This window comes from Phaseolus vulgaris, chromosome 3, assembly GCF_000499845.2.
Source record: "Phaseolus vulgaris cultivar G19833 chromosome 3, P. vulgaris v2.0, whole genome shotgun sequence".
In the NCBI taxonomy this organism is placed as follows: domain Eukaryota; kingdom Viridiplantae; phylum Streptophyta; class Magnoliopsida; order Fabales; family Fabaceae; genus Phaseolus; species Phaseolus vulgaris.
In genome coordinates, this window is record NC_023757.2 from 16,325,280 (window position 1) to 16,342,743 (window position 17,464).

General features: G+C 36.4%; 1 protein-coding gene and 1 non-coding gene across 2 annotated transcripts; one reads left to right on the forward strand and one right to left on the reverse strand.

The window, feature by feature from the left end:
- Nucleotides 1-11,972: 11,972 nt before the first annotated feature.
- Nucleotides 11,973-14,325, forward strand: LOC137806791 (nuclear transcription factor Y subunit B-1-like). The gene is made up of 2 exons (XM_068607074.1): nucleotides 11,973-12,090; nucleotides 13,483-14,325. The coding sequence occupies exons 1-2, from the start codon at nucleotides 12,036-12,038 to the stop codon at nucleotides 14,076-14,078; spliced, it is 651 nt and encodes a 216-aa protein (XP_068463175.1). The 5' UTR covers nucleotides 11,973-12,035; the 3' UTR covers nucleotides 14,079-14,325.
- A 336-nt stretch (nucleotides 14,326-14,661) lies between these two features.
- Nucleotides 14,662-14,733, reverse strand: TRNAT-CGU (transfer RNA threonine (anticodon CGU)). Its single transcript has one exon. It is a non-coding gene; the product is annotated as a tRNA-Thr (tRNA).
- Between the last annotated feature and the right edge of the window lie 2,731 nt (nucleotides 14,734-17,464).

Consider the following 17,464-nt stretch of genomic DNA (forward strand, 5'->3'; position numbering starts at 1 on the left):
ACTAAATTCAATGAAAGTTGAGATGTTGACAAATACAAGGTCAAGCTTGTAGTAAAGGGATATACTCAACAACAAGGGGTAGACTATAATGAAGTATTTGCACTTGTGGCACGTATGGAGATAATTTGTTTGGTAGTAGCACTTGCAGCTCAAAGAGGATGGTCCATCCACCAGCTAGACGTAAAATCTGCGTTTTTACATGGAGAGTTAAATGAAGAGGTCTTTGTGGAGCAACCCTGCAGTTATGTGCAAAAGGAAGATGAACATAAGGTTTACAAATTAAAAAAGGCACTCTACGAACTTAAGCAAGCCCCATGTGCTTGGTATGGCCGTATAGAAGCCTATTTCATGAAGGAAGGTTTTGAGAAGTGTGACTATGAGCATACGTTGTTCATCAAGACAAGAAAAAAAAGGCAAATTGTTAATTGTAAGTCTTTATGTTGATGATCTTATTTTTACTGGAAATGATGAGTTGATGTTTACAAAGTTTAAAGCTTCCATGAAGCATGAGTTTGATATGGCAGATCTTGGTAAGATGAGGTATTTCCTTGGTCTTGAAGTCATGCAAAGATTTGATGGTGTTTTTATCGGTCATAAGAAGTATGCATTGGAGGTGCTAAAACGGTTTGGAATGGACAACAGTAACTTTGTTCATAATCCTATTGTTCTTGGCTATAAACTCATGAAAGATGAAGATGGAGTAAAGGTGGACAAGACTTACTATAAAGAGGTTGTGGGTAGTCTAATGTACTTCACAGCAACTCGATCAGACATGATGTTTGTGGTAAGTCTTATTTAGGTATATGGAGAAGCCTACTGAACTTCATTTACAAGCAACAAAAAGGGTCCTGAGATATTTGAAGGGAACAACTGGGTTGGGTATTGTTCTCGCCGGCTCGAAGTCGGTCGGAATCCGGATGAGCTCCTGATGGTCTCCCTTCAAGCTTTAGCAGTTCAGCTTCTAGAGAACAAATGGGGGCTCCTCCTGCGATTACACTCCGACGCTCAAGTCGGTAAGAGCATAAAATTTTGTATATCTAGTGAGTATAATGTAAAAAAGCAAGTTGAGATACTCCCTGAGGGTGGTTGTCTATTTATAAGGCCTTACGGGCTTTTTCTTTTGGACTCTCATTTCTTCGGATATTAACATGTCATATTCAGGTAACTTTTCCTAAAATCTTAATATATCGGGATGATTTTGTCATATAATCGAGGCAGTTATGCAACGTAATCAGGAATATCAAGCGAGTCAAAGTATTTAGACAATATAATTAAGGATATTGTGCAAGTAAATCAGAGTATTTAAGCGATATAATCAGAGTATTTAATATAATTAAGGATATTGTTCAGGTAAATCGAAGTATTTAAGAGATATAATCAAAGTATTTAAGTGATATAATTAAGGATATTGTTCAGGTAAATCGGAGTATTTAAGCGATATAATTAAGGATATTATGCAATTAAACTGGGGTTTTCGTTAAATCCGAGGAAACCATCTAATTTTGCGAAGACTGTCCGAATTGGGCTTAGGCCAGCCAACCTTCTCGTCCTGATTCCTATCAGGTCCAATCGGCCCAAAAAGCTGGCAAACCCAATCGGCCCAATTCCCGGTAGTATCGGGACGGTACACAGCCCCCCAGACTTGAGCGGAGTTCGCAAGGCGTAAAGGCTTTGGGGCATGAGGTCATCACCATCGGCCCAAAAGTTGGCAAACCAAATCGACCCAATTCCTAGTAGTATCGGGACGGTACACAACCCCCCAGCCTTGAGTGGAGTTCGCGAGGTGTAAAGACTTTGGGGCATGAGGTCATCTCCATCGGCCCAAAAGTTGGCGAACCCAATCGGCCCAAAGCTTAACAACCCGATCGGTATCTTTCCTTTCATGACTTTGGGCGGGAGATTTTGGGATTTTCGAGTACCGTGACGCCTGCGTTGCCTTCTCGAGGTTGTCACTTCTGAGTGACATGAGCGGTCAGGCATTTATTACTCCTGACACGTGGTGGTCATTAACTGGGCAGCGCTTCATATTTGTTTTCTACTTCTTCTTCACCGTTTTTTGGCCTTCAAAAACTTAGTTTCCTTTACTTGAGGCTCTCCTTTCCTTCTGTGCCTATCTCCCTTCCAGTTTTTTGGTGTCTCCGATAAGCGTCCCATGGGTATGCTCCTTGAATCCTCGCTTTTTCATTTGATCTTTGTTTGTGCTTTGTTGTGTATGCTCATGAATTATACTGCTATGTTTCCCTAGGCAAGGAAAGATCTTTTAAAAGAGGTCTCACTATATTCGTCTTCTTCCTTGCTTGAGAAGTTTCGTGAAGCAAACTCTCTTAGCAAAGGGGAGGAAAGTTTTATCGAGACTCAAGCTTGTTACGAAGGTGAGCCCGTGTGTAATGATGAGGGCGGTGATCCTCAAGGTTCCTTTTGTTTTTTCTATGAAACCTGCTTTACTAGGCTAGGTCTTCGCCTTCCTTTAGATTCGTTTGAGAAAGAGATTTTAACCGAGCTGAACGTGTCGTCAGCACAGTTACATCCGAACAGCTGGGCTTTTATTCGCGCTTTTCGCACTCTTTTCGGCTATCTCGGTTTTACTCCGACTTTAAATATATTTTTTTACTTTTTTTAGTACAAGACCTCCTCTAGGAAGTTGTGGACCTCTTTGAAAAATGTGGGTGGTAGGGGTACTCCTTCAACTCTTGGAATTCCTTTTCACATTCGATGGTCCATTGGAAACGTTCGCTCTTCTTCAGGCAAGCGAAGTAGGGGTAGCTCTTCTCCCCGCTTACTGATAGGAAACGGGATAGCACCGTCATTCGTCCGGTGAGGCGTTGGACTTCTTTTATGCTGGTGGGACTTTTCATGTTGATCAAGGTCGTGCACTTTTCAGGATTGGCCTCTATCCCTCTCTCGGTCATTAGAAAGCCGAGGAATTTTCCTGCTCGTACGCCAAATACACATTTATCAGGGTTTAGCTTTAAATGGTGCTTGCCAATCGTCTAGAAAATTTCTTCGAGGTCGATCAAATGCGATTGTTCCGTGTCTGATGTTACCACCATATCGTCTACGTAGGCGTGGATGTTTCTCCCGAGCATAGGTTGGAGGATTCTGTCCATCAAACGCTAGTATGTTGCCCCCGCATTCTTGAGACCGAAAGGCATCAGTTTGTAACAGTAATTGGTCGTTTCGGCCATGAAGGCGGTTTTATCTTCGTCAGATGGGTGCATGCGTATTTGGTTATATCCGGAGAAGGCGTTCATAAAACTTATGTAACCGTGGCCCGACGCGTTATCTACCAGCACATCGATGTTCGACAGAGGATAGGAATCTTTTGGGCATGCGTTATTAAGGTCTGTGAAATCCATGCACATCCTCCATTTTCCGTTGGCCTTTTTCACCATTACCACGTTGGACAACCATGTCGGGTATTGAATTTCTCTTATGTGATCTGCTTCTACTAATTTGTTGGTTTCTTCCTGAATCGCCAACTTCTTCTCTTCATTATACTTCCTCCTCCTTTGGGCAACCGGCCTCGCCTGTGGGTCAATCATCAATCGGTGAGATAAAAAGTCAGGATCGATACCTGGCATGTCGGCAGCCGACCAGGCAAAGGCGCTCATGTTTCTCGACAATACTTCCCGCAAAGCTTTTTCGAAAGACCCCTCTACCGATCCTCCCAGATTGAATTTCTTGCCATTTATATTGATTTCTTTTACCTCACCAACCGGCTCTAGTCGTCCTTCTCGTTGGTCCATCCTTCGGTCAACTTCCAGGTCTGAAAGCCTTTTTGAGGTTACGATAGTGTATGACCCCTTCAGAGTTTTTAAGCTATTTTTGTAACACTTTCTGGCCGCTTTCTGGTCTACCTTTAAAGTGATCACCGACCCGAATGGTGAGGGTAGCTTCATCTTAAGGTGGGCAGTGGAGGGGACTTCCCCAAGCTTATTAAGTGAGGGTCAGCCTAGTAGCAAGTTATATGATGATGCGGTGTTCGCCACAATGTATTTGATGGTGATGGTGCTCGCATCTATCTCATCAGCGAAAGTCGTTCGGAGCTCCACATAGCCTCGTACTTCCACCTGCCCCCCGTTAAAACCAACTAATGTTCTGTTGAAGGGCTTTAGCTAGTCTTTCGGTATTTGTAGGCCCTCAAAGGTATTCAGGAACATCACATCTGTTGAGCTTCCTTGGTCAACAAGTACTCGATGTACGTTTCATCCCATTATGATTACTGTTATTACAACGGGGTCGTTTTCATGAGGGGAAACGTCTGCTTTGTCCGCGCTTGAGAAATATATGATCGATTCGGGTACTGGCTTCAATTCTGAGATCTTGCATATTAGCTCCCCCCAAGAGTAGCGTTTCCGACTCGCTGCCGATGTCCCACCCCCTGAAAATCCGCCAGCAATAGTGTTGAAATCTCCCAGTATGGGGGTGACGTGGTCGTTGTCCTTTGGTGTTGTACCGCGAGATGACACTTCTTTCTCTTTGGTCTGTATATACTGCTTGAGGTGGCCGATTTCTACTATTCCGGCTAGTTGGAATATCAAGGCTTGACATCTTTCTGTGTCGTGACCCCGTGTTTGGTGAAATACACACCAGGCGGACCAGTTATATCCCAAAATGCGGTCGGTTTTCCTTGGTTGTTCTAACCTGGAAGATATAGCTGAATCATCCAGAAGGCGCTTTAGCGGAACAGTGAAAACTGGTAGGGCTGGAGGTATCGGTAGACGGGGGACACCTTTTCTCTCTTCCTCTTTCTGCACCACATAGGGTACGTATCTCTTGTCTGTTCGTCTGGCGATGTTAGTCTCAGTTGCTCTAGGTTGGGCTTCTCGGGGGCGCTCTTTGTATTTTGCCTCGCCGTGGCGCTCGTGTGCCCTCTTTTGACGAATTGCCTCTTCAGTAGCTATATGGACTGAGGCACGTTCTCGGACCTCCGTCATGGATACCGCCCTATTTCTTAGCAGCTAATCACTGAACGGGTTTGCCCACAATCCCTTCACAAAGGCGTCTATAACCATCTTGTCCCGCGGGTTCTGCACGCATACGAATATTTCGCAAAAACGATTAAGATATTCTTTAAGCGGTTCACCCTCCTTTTGCCTGACATCGAACAGATCAGCCATTCGCGGTGGTTTCACCACATTGGCCGCGAATTGTTCCCCAAACAGCTTGGAAAACTCTTGAAATGATCGGATGGTTCCATCTGGTAGACCGCTAAACCACTTTAAGGTTGTCCCGGTAAAGGTGCCTTGAAGCATTTTGCATCTGATGGCGTCTGAGCCCCCCGAGATCAGCATTTGGGCTTGGAAGGCCTTCAGGTGAGTCTCGGGGTCTTCCGAGCCTGAGAAAGCAGGCATTTTTGGCATCATGTACTGTGGGGGAATCGGTTCTTCCATGATGGCCTGAGAGAAAGGACGGGGGTCCCTCCGCCATCTCCCTTGAGTTCGGTCTGCGGGTTCTACATCCATTCTCCCTTGGAATGTCCTTCTTAGATCCTCATTGACTTTCTGCAGCTCTTCGTGTGCCCGAATGGCTTCCTCCATTAATCGTCTGGAGGCTTCGGCTTCATCTCTCAACCTTTGTTGTTCGGTTGCAGATTCTTCCCGGAGAAGTTCCTGAGTGGCTTGGAGCTCCTCGACTTGTCTTCTTGACTCCTCATTCTCACGCTATAACGTGCGCATTGTCTCCATTACCTGTTGTAATGTGACCACCTCTTTGGCTTCAGGTGCTAGTGTTTGTCTGGTCCTCATGACTCGTATCTTTCTGATATATCGGGAATGGTTGTGGGAACCGTTTTACCGGGCCCCACGGTGGGCACCAAATGTTCTCGTCGGCTCAAAGTCGGTCGGAATCCAGATGAGCTCTTGATGGTCTCCCTTCAAGCTTTAGTAGTTCAGCTTCTAGAGAACAAATGGGGGCTCCTCCTACGATTACACTCCGACGCTCAAGTCAGTAAGAGCATAAAATTATGTATATCTAGTGAGTATAATGTAAAAAAGCAAGTTGAGATACTCCCTGAGGGTGGTTGTCTATTTATAAGGCCTTACGGGCTTTTTCTTTCGGACTCTCATTTCTTCGGATATTAACATGTCATATTCAGGTAACTTTTCCTAAAATCTTAATATATCGGGATGATTTTGTCATATAATCGAGGCAGTTATGCAACATAATCAGGAATATCAAGCGAGTCAAAGTATTTAGACGATATAATTAAGGATATTGTGTAAGTAAATCAGAGTATTTAAGCGATATAATTAAGGATATTGTGCAATTAAACTGGGGTTTTCGTTAAAACCGAGGAAACCATCTAATTTTGCTAAGACTGTCCGAATTGGGCTCAGGCCAGCCAGCCTTCTTGTCCTGATTCCTATCAGGTCCAATCGGCCCAAAAAGCTGGCAAACCCAATCGGCCCAATTCCTGGTAGTATCGGGACGGTACACAGCCCCCAGCCTTGAGCGGAGTTCGTGAGGCGTAAAGGCTTTGGGGCATGAGGTCATCACCATCGGCCCAAAAGCTGGCAAACCAAGTCGGCCCAATTCTTGGTAGTATCGGAACGGTACAGGTATTTTTTATAGGAAGGGAGAAGATGATAAATTTGTTGCTTACATTGACAGTGATTATGCTGGAGATTTGGATGAAAGGAAAAGTACTTCAAGTTATGTGTTCTTATTGAGTTTAGGAGAAGTTTCATGGTCATAAAAAAAAAACAATAGTAAGTTTATCTTTCATCGAGGCAGAATTTATTGTTGCAGCTTCATGTGCATGTTAGGCATTATGGTTAAAAGGAGTGTTGGAAAAGCTGGGTCAGAATCAAGCCAATCCAACTATTATTTATTGTGATAGCATTTCTACAATCAAACTCTCAAAGAACCCAATTATGCATGGTTGCAGTAATGACATAGATGTGCGGTTTCATTTCCTTCGAGAGTTCACAAAGGCAGGTTCTGTGGAATTGGTACATTGTGGCACAAAGGAATAGTTGGCTCTAAGAGGTATTAGGAGTTTGTTATGAGAAAGAGATAAATTGAATTCTAACATTTAATTTAAGAGAGGAATTGTTAAGATTATAGATGTTAGATTTTTACCATTCAGTCAACAATAAATACCTATTATTATGGGAGTTAATTCAATTTTAGAATTGATTAGTCATGGACAGTTTTGTTGTTTTTACTAGTGGGCAGTTATAATATTGTTTAGGTTATTCTGTAAAAACTATATAATAGCCATTTATTATTCAGTGAAAGTGATCACTTTCTCTCATTATATCCATTCTTTAAAAAAATATAGTGTCTCTATTTTTAACATTCCTCTTCTCCCATTGTCAGTGAATTTATAGACACGTGAAATTGAAGAATACACTATAAATCTGCAAAGGGTCTCATCAATTAAGGAAATAAATGTCAAATTTAGAAAACAAGTTTTTCTTCCGAGAGACAATAGTGGAGGAATGTATTAATTAAATTAATTGTCTGCATCTTCACATATATTAATTGGACTCAATTCTGAATTTTAAACACCTAAAATGTAATATTCACCTCATTTAAGAAGAAAAACAACAACTTTGATACTCTCCATCATCTTGTCTACCACCACTTTGTTATCATATCTATTAAGTGTATCCCACCCATTGTATATGTGTAGGTGAAAGTATAAATAAAAAAATATCTTATCTAAAAGTAAATATAATTATAAGTTTTTTTTTTTTGTTTTCAATAACAAGTTCTACAATTTTTAGCTTGATCAAATATTCTTCTTTTAGATATTGTGAAATTTAAAGAAAAATAATTAATTTTAGTGATGAATTCATGCTTATAAGTGTTAAATGGTATATCTATGATTATAAAAAAAACGCTTAATAAACTTTTAAGTTCAATTTACATTTTTTTCAATTAAACTTCTATTAACACTACAAGAAAACTATGAAATAAAAACCAATTTAAAAAAAAATAGTTGTTATAATAACTAAATTAGAGACCATTTTAAAAACTAAAAATTAATGATTTCTAAATTAGTTTATATTATTGTTAAATAATTTTTAAATTGATATTTAATTAGCTTTTAACTACCAATTATTTAGATTTTAAATTTGGTAGCAAAAACTTTGGTTGCTAATTAGATACCAATTTAAAAATCATTTAACAATAATTGAAACTAATTTAGAAATCAAAAAATTTTTAGTCTTTAAAATGTTCACTAATTTAGTTACTATAACAATTAATTTTTTTTATCTAAAATTGATTTCTATTACATGATTTTCTTTTAGTATAAAAAATTATTTTATAAAATATATAAAAGTTATATATTTGTCACTTGAATTCATTCTGTTTAATTTTATCATAAAGTAAAAGTTGGATTTTGAAGTCTCAAGCCCAACACTCAAACCTGAAACATGAACAACAGTACAAATAAATATCTAGAATTCTAAATACCATTTTTATTATCCATTTTAATGTTGTGCTTGAAAGTGCAAAACCAAACAGTCATGTTATTCCTGATAATGGTAAATATTCAATTGAAAAATATTAAAAATTTATAATTTCAATAGAATAAATTTTTTAAACAGAAAATAAATTTAAAATACTCAAATTTATAAAAAGATTTAAAACTTAATTATGTTTTTTTTTTAGTTTTCGTGTGGATAATACGACAAAATCAAAACGATAAATTATTTAATTGAAAATAAAATAATTTGAATATTTTTAGAGTAATTTTTTTATTTTAATAAATATTCAATTGAAAATATTTAAATTTATAAGAGAGTTAAAATTTAATTAAGCTTAAAAATTACATTGATTAAAAAGACATGAACAAAATTAATTGTTTTTTGTTTTTTTTATAGTGAAAACTTTCATTTAAAGAAAATAAATACTTGCTTGAAAATGGTATAAATTAACTAGTGACTTTAATTTGAAAAATAGTATCTACATGTAATGCATTTTAATTTAACTAAATGTGACCAACCAAGTGTTAACAACTAATTAAATGTAAATTGCAATTGAAAATAAATTACAAAACACATAAATTGGACAATTAATTTATACAAAATATTTATAAAAGCCAAATTCTTCCCTGTACCTCCAATTTTTTTAAATTTTAACAATATTATTCTAATTATGGTGGAAAGTGGAGTGTCTCTTCTTTAGTTTTAAGTGGTAGTGATTGTTTGTGATGGCGGGTGGTGATGTTGGTGGTTAAGATAAATTTGAGAGACTTTTACTTGTGTTTTTGTTTGCTTTTTTTTTATATTTTTTAGAAGTCACAAACATTTAAAAAAAAATCAACTAGGTGAAAAAGTGGAGTACAAAATTAAAAAAAAAAAATACTTTCACACTAAGAAATGTCAAATACAATGAATTTTCTTGTTAATTCTCTCACACATGCTCAAATGATGAAACTACTGTCTCAAAAGTTATTGTTAACTAAATGTGACCAACCAAGTGTTAACAACTAATTAAATGTAAATTGCAATTGAAAATAAATTACAAAACACACAAATTGGACAATTAACTTATACAAAATATTTATAAAATCCAAATTCTCCCCTGCACCTCCAACTTTTTTTTAATTTTAACAATATTATTCTAATTATGGTGGAGTGTCTCTTCTTTAGTTTTAAGTGGTAGTGGTTATTTGTGGTGGCAAGTGGTGAACGTTGGTGGTTGAGATAAATTTGAAGGATTTTTACTTGTGTTTGTGTTTGCTTTTTTTCTTTTTTTTTTGAAGTCATAAACATTGGAAAAAAAATCAACGAGGTGAAAAAGTAAAAATAAAATTACACTAAGGAATATCGAATACCGTAAATTTTCTCGTTAACTCTCTCACACATGCTCAAATGATGAAACTATTCTCTCAAAAGTTATTGTTGAAAAAGAATGCAAGTGTTGCGGCTGAAAGGGAGATATGAAGGTACGAGAGTGCAACTAAGGTTATTTAAAAATGTGAGGTTATGTTTCATTTAGAATTATTTAAATTTTAAAAAAATGAAGTTAAAATTGACTTTTCACAGTAATATGGAGGTGAAGGGAGAATTTTCCTTTATAAAATTGCAAACAACATGAAAGTAAATAAAAATGGTTAAATATGTTTTTTTTGTCCTTGTACTTCTACACAAAATTGATTTTTGTTTCTAGTTCAAATTTTGGACCTTATAGAAAACTATTGTAATAGATATTTATCCGTGTTTTTTTCCATAACAAATGAATTTGCAATATCTTTACATATCATTAAATATAAGCAATTAAAAATAAAGTAAATCATAAGAATATTAAATATTTGAGAAAATAAATATAAACTAAAGACAAATAAGAGAATTGAAAAGATGAATGCTAAAGAACACATATTAAGCATTTTTATTACTATTCTCATTAGTGTACATTATAGACAGTATTTGTAAACTATATTTTTTAATCCAAAATTCATACCCGAAAATGTTTCTATTTATAACATTAGTTTGCTATTATTACTACCTCTAACAAGTACATAACATATTTAATTACTACACTACGTCCACAGTTACATTATTACACGAAGCAATACACATTATCTGACTAATTTAATCACTTAATTAACATTATCTCACACTACTTACTACTTGTGATTTCTGTAACTATGTTCTTAACAACATAGTTCTTTTATCAAACACCTGGATATATTTAAAATTTAGTAGATTTTTATTGTTGATTCTCCTGTATTGTTACCTTCACCAATTTTTTGTTTTGAAAAAAATTGACCAACCACATTTGTATTTCACCCTTGTTGATTTTTCATTTTTATAAAAAAGACGTATCAAACACACAACAACTAAAAAAAAGTATTTTAACTATACATTTACATAGAATATGTCTCAAAGAATGCACTTAGATGTCATTTAAACGTTTTTATTAAAGACCCAGAAACAGTGAGGAATTTCACATGTTAGTGAAAACCTTTTATGAATTTCTGAAAATAATTTGTTAATTTTTTTTAGGAAAATATTTATTTATAATAGTCCAAGAATTAATAAAATTAAAATAAATTATGTTGCTTATTAAATTATCTTCTAACAACAATTGAAATCTATTTTTGTATAGTTAAATAATAGAATAAAAAGTATTATATGTCCTAAAATACACCACCATAGTAAAATTAAATTACGAGAATCCTTTAATATTTTTTTTCCAAGATTTACAAGTACTTAATACTGAAAAGATGTTGAAACCCTCACAATGAAAAAAAAAGCAAAAACAATACAAGAAAAATAAAAGAAATATAGAAGATGGAATATTTGTCACCAAGACTAAAGTGTTTGTAAGTAGTATTCATTTTCTAAGGTTAATTGAACAATATTTAATTCTCAAATCAATATAGAAGAAATGTTAACACGCTATTGTAACATCACCTGTGTAGCACTCCTTTTCAAGGAGTTGTTATTTTATCTCATTGTTTTTCACTCATATTAAATTATAGATCTCAAATCTAAATGTAATTCTCCAAACCAAAACATAAAAGTTGAAAAAAATATTCTATTATGTGAGACAAGATTATTTCCCGATCTATTAACTGTTCTTTCCATAAGAAAGCTATTATTAAACCATTGACCTTAAGTTGGATGACTTTCCATAAAACCAAGACTGTGTGAAACATTTGTCATTATAACAAATAATAATTAATGGAGTAAACATATTTTAATGATTAAATAATAATTTTAAGTACTCATAATAAATAAATATATAATTTTTGGAAACCATGAACAAAACCACTTCACTTTTTCTTAGAAGTAACATATCAATGCAATATGGGAGGGAAGCAGCAACCTACGGGTGGCGGTCTCGTCACTGTCCCAATCCGAATGGAGTGATCCTTGTAAGGGATGTCTTATTGTCTGTGACCGGCTATAGCCTATTGCCTAATTCCTCGTTTGCATCGCCTTGATTGACACGTTGTTCCCAAAATTAAGCACTATAAATCTCGACACTTGCCAAGTACTCCAACGCTATCTCTCAACCCAACCCTTTCATTTTCATTTTCATTTTCATTTTTCAATCACTTCACTGTCACCATGGAAAGTGGAGGCTTTCATGGCTACCGCAAGCTCCCCAACACCACCTCTCCTGGTAACCATTAAAATATTTATGTGGATAACACTACCAATATTTTTATTATCTCTCTCTCTCTCTCACACACACACATGCTCATTTTTATTTTTATTTTTGTCATTTCTAATCAATTTTTGTTTTAATATTTGAACTTCATATGTGACTCCAGCAGTAGTATACATAAATATACTTCTGAAATGTATCTATGTATATTTAATGTACAGTAGCTGTCTTGGTGATTCTACCATGCATGTAAGCTATTTCTCTTTTCAGTCTTCACCTAATTTTCTTGCCAAATCCACTGACCCGTGATGTCATTTAGTGGATTCAGCTCTTTCATTAATTTCCAGCATTTAATTTCCTGATCTCTTTCTTTTGCGCAAAATCTGCATATCCTATATATAGATAGTAAATAGATATGTGTGTATTACTTTGAAATAATAATAGTTTTGCGCAGTCCATTTTTTTCTTCATCGTTTTCCCTATTCTAAGGCCTAATCTGAGTGCCCTGGTGTCTCTTCCACCCTGCGTAGTGGTTTCAGTAAAGCAACCAGGTGAAATGAAGATGATGACAATAGTGGGTTATGGCTTTACATTTTAGAATAGAACAAGTGGCACGCATGCATGCATGCAGTTACTGACTTGCTTGTTACAAGTGGCATTCATGCATTCTCCAGCATCATACATCAGAATACAAGGATCTGTCTCCTTCCCGCCCAAAACAAGGCCATGGTGTGTTGGATGGACAAATATATATCAACATGCATCATGCAGTTCCTATCCGACCATAAATACTTTTGAACAAGCCCTAAGTTCTGTAACTTTTCAAGGCCCTTCTTTTTTTTATCATATATCATGCCTTCTCTTGAACACTGGTTTTCTCTCTAAGTGGCATCTGGATAGATGAACTGTTTTCATTTTTTTCCTTCAAATAAAAGTTTATCTCCGCTTGAGAAGTGTCTCGTTGTTGAGATACCAAAGTTTCAAACAAAAAACGAGTGTGGACCATCCTGGTGCGTTACATGCAGATGCAGCCAGCCCCTTGTCTTTGAAATGCGTTTCACACTGACGAATGCATGAAAACAAAATAAAGCCGTGAAAAAGAGGACCGTTTATTTGAATCCTCTCTCCTCTTTAATATTAATCTTATGACTTCAGAGCTGTTTTTTGTCCTTTTCCCCATATATATTCCTCTTCTCAAGAAAGCACAACTTGAAGCTCTCAAGTGAGTCTCACTCCTTTTACTCCTTTCGGTCATATCAGTTTCACACCTTCGTTAAAACCTGACGTGTATTCCCTAACTTTATCTATCCACCACCGATTCATTTTCAGGCAGTTTTTTCGGTAACATAAAATGAATGAAAAAGTATTATGTATGCGCACATAACCTTAACCTTCACGTATTCACAGGGTTGAAGCTGTCAGTGTCAGACATGAACAACGTGAACACGAGTAGGCAGGTAGCAGGAGACAACAACCACACAGCGGATGAGAGCAACGAATGCACTGTGAGGGAGCAAGACCGTTTCATGCCAATTGCAAATGTGATCAGGATCATGCGAAAGATTCTTCCTCCACATGCCAAGATCTCAGATGATGCCAAAGAAACAATTCAAGAGTGTGTGTCTGAGTACATCAGCTTTATCACCGGAGAGGCAAACGAGCGTTGCCAGAGGGAACAACGCAAGACCATAACTGCTGAGGACGTGCTTTGGGCCATGAGCAAGCTTGGATTTGATGATTACATGGAGCCACTGACCATGTACCTTCACAGGTATCGTGAGCTTGAGGGTGACCGAACCTCCATGAGAGGTGAATCATTGGGGAAGAGGACTATTGAATACGCCCCTATGGGTGTTGGCGTTGCTACTGCTTTTGTGCCACCACAGTTTCACCCAAATGGATACTATGGTCCTGCCATGGGAGCTTACGTTGCGCCACCAAATGCTGCGTCCTCTCATCACCATGGAATGCCAAATACTGAACCGAATGCTCGCTCCATGTGAATTGATGATGATGATGAGGAGGAGGAGGAGGAAGACGACGAGTGTTGAGTTAGTAGAAGAAGAATACTTTAATTAATTAGCTTAACTCTCGGTAATTAGAGTACTGTTGTTGAGGGTACGTAGTAAACCTTATAATTAAGGGGATGGATGGGATTAAGGAGTTCTGATATTCCTAATCCTAATCAGGCCGAAGTTAATATTATGTAATAACTCTGCTTATGTTTTTGGATTTTCTGATGTTGTTTAATGCTGTTTGTCTGTTGTCCCTTAAAGTTGCCACGCTTTCAGCCACGAAAAATGTGATACTTGCTAGTTAGGAACGCTGATTAACAAATAAAATATTGTTGATATGTTTATTCAAATTACAATTAGAAAGAAAGATAACTTTTTCTTAAATGGAGAATTTCGAAATTTTATTGGCTCCTTTCAAATTTATTTGCACTTGTGAAATTAATATTTTTCCAAATAAAAATTTGCACTTGTTGTTATGAAACCTGAAAGTTTGTTTGCATAAACACAACACTAAAAGTTGATGAATTTCAACTAGTTAAAGCAACGTTGATTTTAATTGAAAAAGCAAAAAAGCTCCCAGCGAGGATCGAACTCGCGACCTTTCGCTTACGAAGCGAACGCAATACCACTATGCTATGGAAGCAAGGGTTAAAATACTTTTTAAAATCCTTTTAGAAATTCAATAATATGTTTTTGAATAATATAATATGTATTATAGAAATTGAATAAAAGATGGTTAAATTAAATTAAAAGGGTGGTGGTAAAAGTGTTTAACATAGAAAAGATAAAATATAGAAGTGGGGTTTGGGTTGAAATAATTAATGTGAGTAATTTTTGAGATTGTTGAGTGGCGTAACTGGTGGCGTGGGGTGTGACATTACTATGGTGTCAGGTGGTTGATGAGATTGAGCAGTGAGTTGACTTAGGAAATGAAATAAATTCTTGAAATTCGTTGAACTCTCTTCTTTTGTAGCAAACTAATTAATTAATGAGTGGAACCCAAGCAGAAGTTTAATGTCACTGATCTTGCAGTCAAACAGTACACAACATTTCCCTTCCCACCCTCTTATCATGCACCAGGGGAATTGCATCTTCCATTTACTGCATCTCCATATTTAATCCACACCTTCACTTTTTTCATAAACAATTCTCACATTCTTAAACAATTAACTAAATTTACTGCTATCCATCACATCACACCATTTTATTCCTAAAATATTATTATATTATTAAAGTTAATTTTCATTATACTGACATAATTTAGGGAAATAAACCTTTTCAATTCGTAAATTTCTACTCTTCCAATTCGCCTAATTTCTCAAACTAGTGGTTCATAGATCAGATGAGACGGGCACTCTTTATTTTTTGTATTTTTAAAATTAGTCTCATATTCTTTTAATTAAAATTTGTGGTGATAAATATAAAATTTTATTTATATTAACTTATTTCTATTTATTAAAATATTATTAATATTTATTTTATTTTATTAAAATATTAAAGTTTGATTCAATTTTAATGTTATTTGTTATATTTTTTTATCGTTTAGAAAATGATATTAATGATTACAATAAATATTCAAAATTAAAAAGTTAAAAAATAACGGATTAGTATGTCAATTTATTATGATATGACAAATTATTAATTTTTGTACTGCACCATAGCGTTTGGGCTCAACGTTCGGTGATTGGACATCGACACCTATGTCAAACAAGTCAGTTCGGTGGTCTAGTCGAGTTAATGGGTTCCGCAAGTGGGTCTCAGGTATGTGTGTGTTGAAGTTCATTCATATATTTAACGTATATAAGGTCTGGTCAGCGAAAAAGTACATATGGTGTGTTTAGTACATTTGGGTCTAGCACAAGTAAATATTCTCTAAAGACGCCTAAGCCCAAGAGTGCTAGAGTTTTGGGGGATAAGTTGCATGCATGATACATAAAGGCTTGTACGCCTACAATAGACAGATGAGCCCCATGATGCTTGTACATGAGTTGGTATTCTGGCGGCCATGCTGTTAAGATTATGCACTCCAAGGAGGAAAGATTTTGTGCGATTGTCGTACTAAGATTGTGCGCATTGTAATAGACTCTCCTCCCATCAAACCTACTTTCACTCGAGATAAGGTTCTCGTGAGAGAAGTGTTGTTACAAGAAGTAACTTAAAAGTAGTCTATAAAAGGGACTTGAGATCCCTGGTAAAGGTACACTGTTTCTAAGACTGAAACTACTTGCTTACTTACTAATTGTTTCTATACACCCTGTATTACAGTAAATGAAGATAAACTACTTGCTTTAATGTAGCGTACGTAATCGCACGTAATCGTAATCAAGAAAGAGAAATTTTGATGAACCCTAATTGTAGAGAAAAATAAATATAAAAGAAACTTTTATTCACTTGTATATTAGAGAGTAAAATACATGGTGTATATATAAGAAAAAGATTAAGACCTAGCTGAAACAGAAAAGGAAAGTTGGGCCAAACAAACAAAGCCCAATAATTTAAAATATAAAATTAAATATATTAACTCCCCTCAAGCTGGGGAGTAGATATTTGTCAGGCCCAGCTTGGATTTGAGAGTAGAGAATTGTGCGGAAGCAAGGGGCTTGGTGAATATGTCAGCAACTTGCATGGCAGAAGTAATGGGCAGTAGTTTGAGGAGACCAGAGTTAAGTTTTTCACGAACTAGGTGACAATCAATTTCGATGTGCTTGGTTCGTTCATGAAAAACTTGATTGGAAGCTATTTGAAGGGCAAATTTGTTGTCACGGTACAAGGTTGCAGGCTGGGAGAGAGGAAGATGTAAATCCTGAAGGAGGTAAGACAACCATTGTAACTCACATGTGGTAGTTGGCTGCTTCTTTGATTTCCATGATATTAGGGAGTCTCCTAAGTAGATGGAATATCCAGTGACAGATTTGTGTGTGGTAGGACATGTTGCCCAGTCAGAGTCACTAAAACCACAGAGGTGAAGTGAACTAGTGTGAGAAAAATATAGTCCTTCACCAGGGGTGCCCTTGAGGTAACGCAAAAGACGTGAGACAGCTTGCTGATGATGAGTTGTGGGTGCAGATATGAATTGGCTTAAATTGTGGACAGCGAAGACGATGTCTGGTCGCGTGTTGGTTAAGTAAATTAGACGTCCAAGGAGTCTTCTGTATTGGGAAGTGGCATCAGCATCGAGAGGTGAGCCTTAGTCGGGAGAGAGACGGGAGGTATGAGTCATAGGAGTGGCCACAGGTGCAGAGTCAAGCATGCCAGTTTCTTGAAGGAGATCAAGAGTATACTTGCGTTGACTTAAATGAAGACCAGTACTGTTGTGAGCAATTTCCAGTCCCAAAAAGTAAGTGAGATTACCTAAATTTTTTATCTTGAAGTGA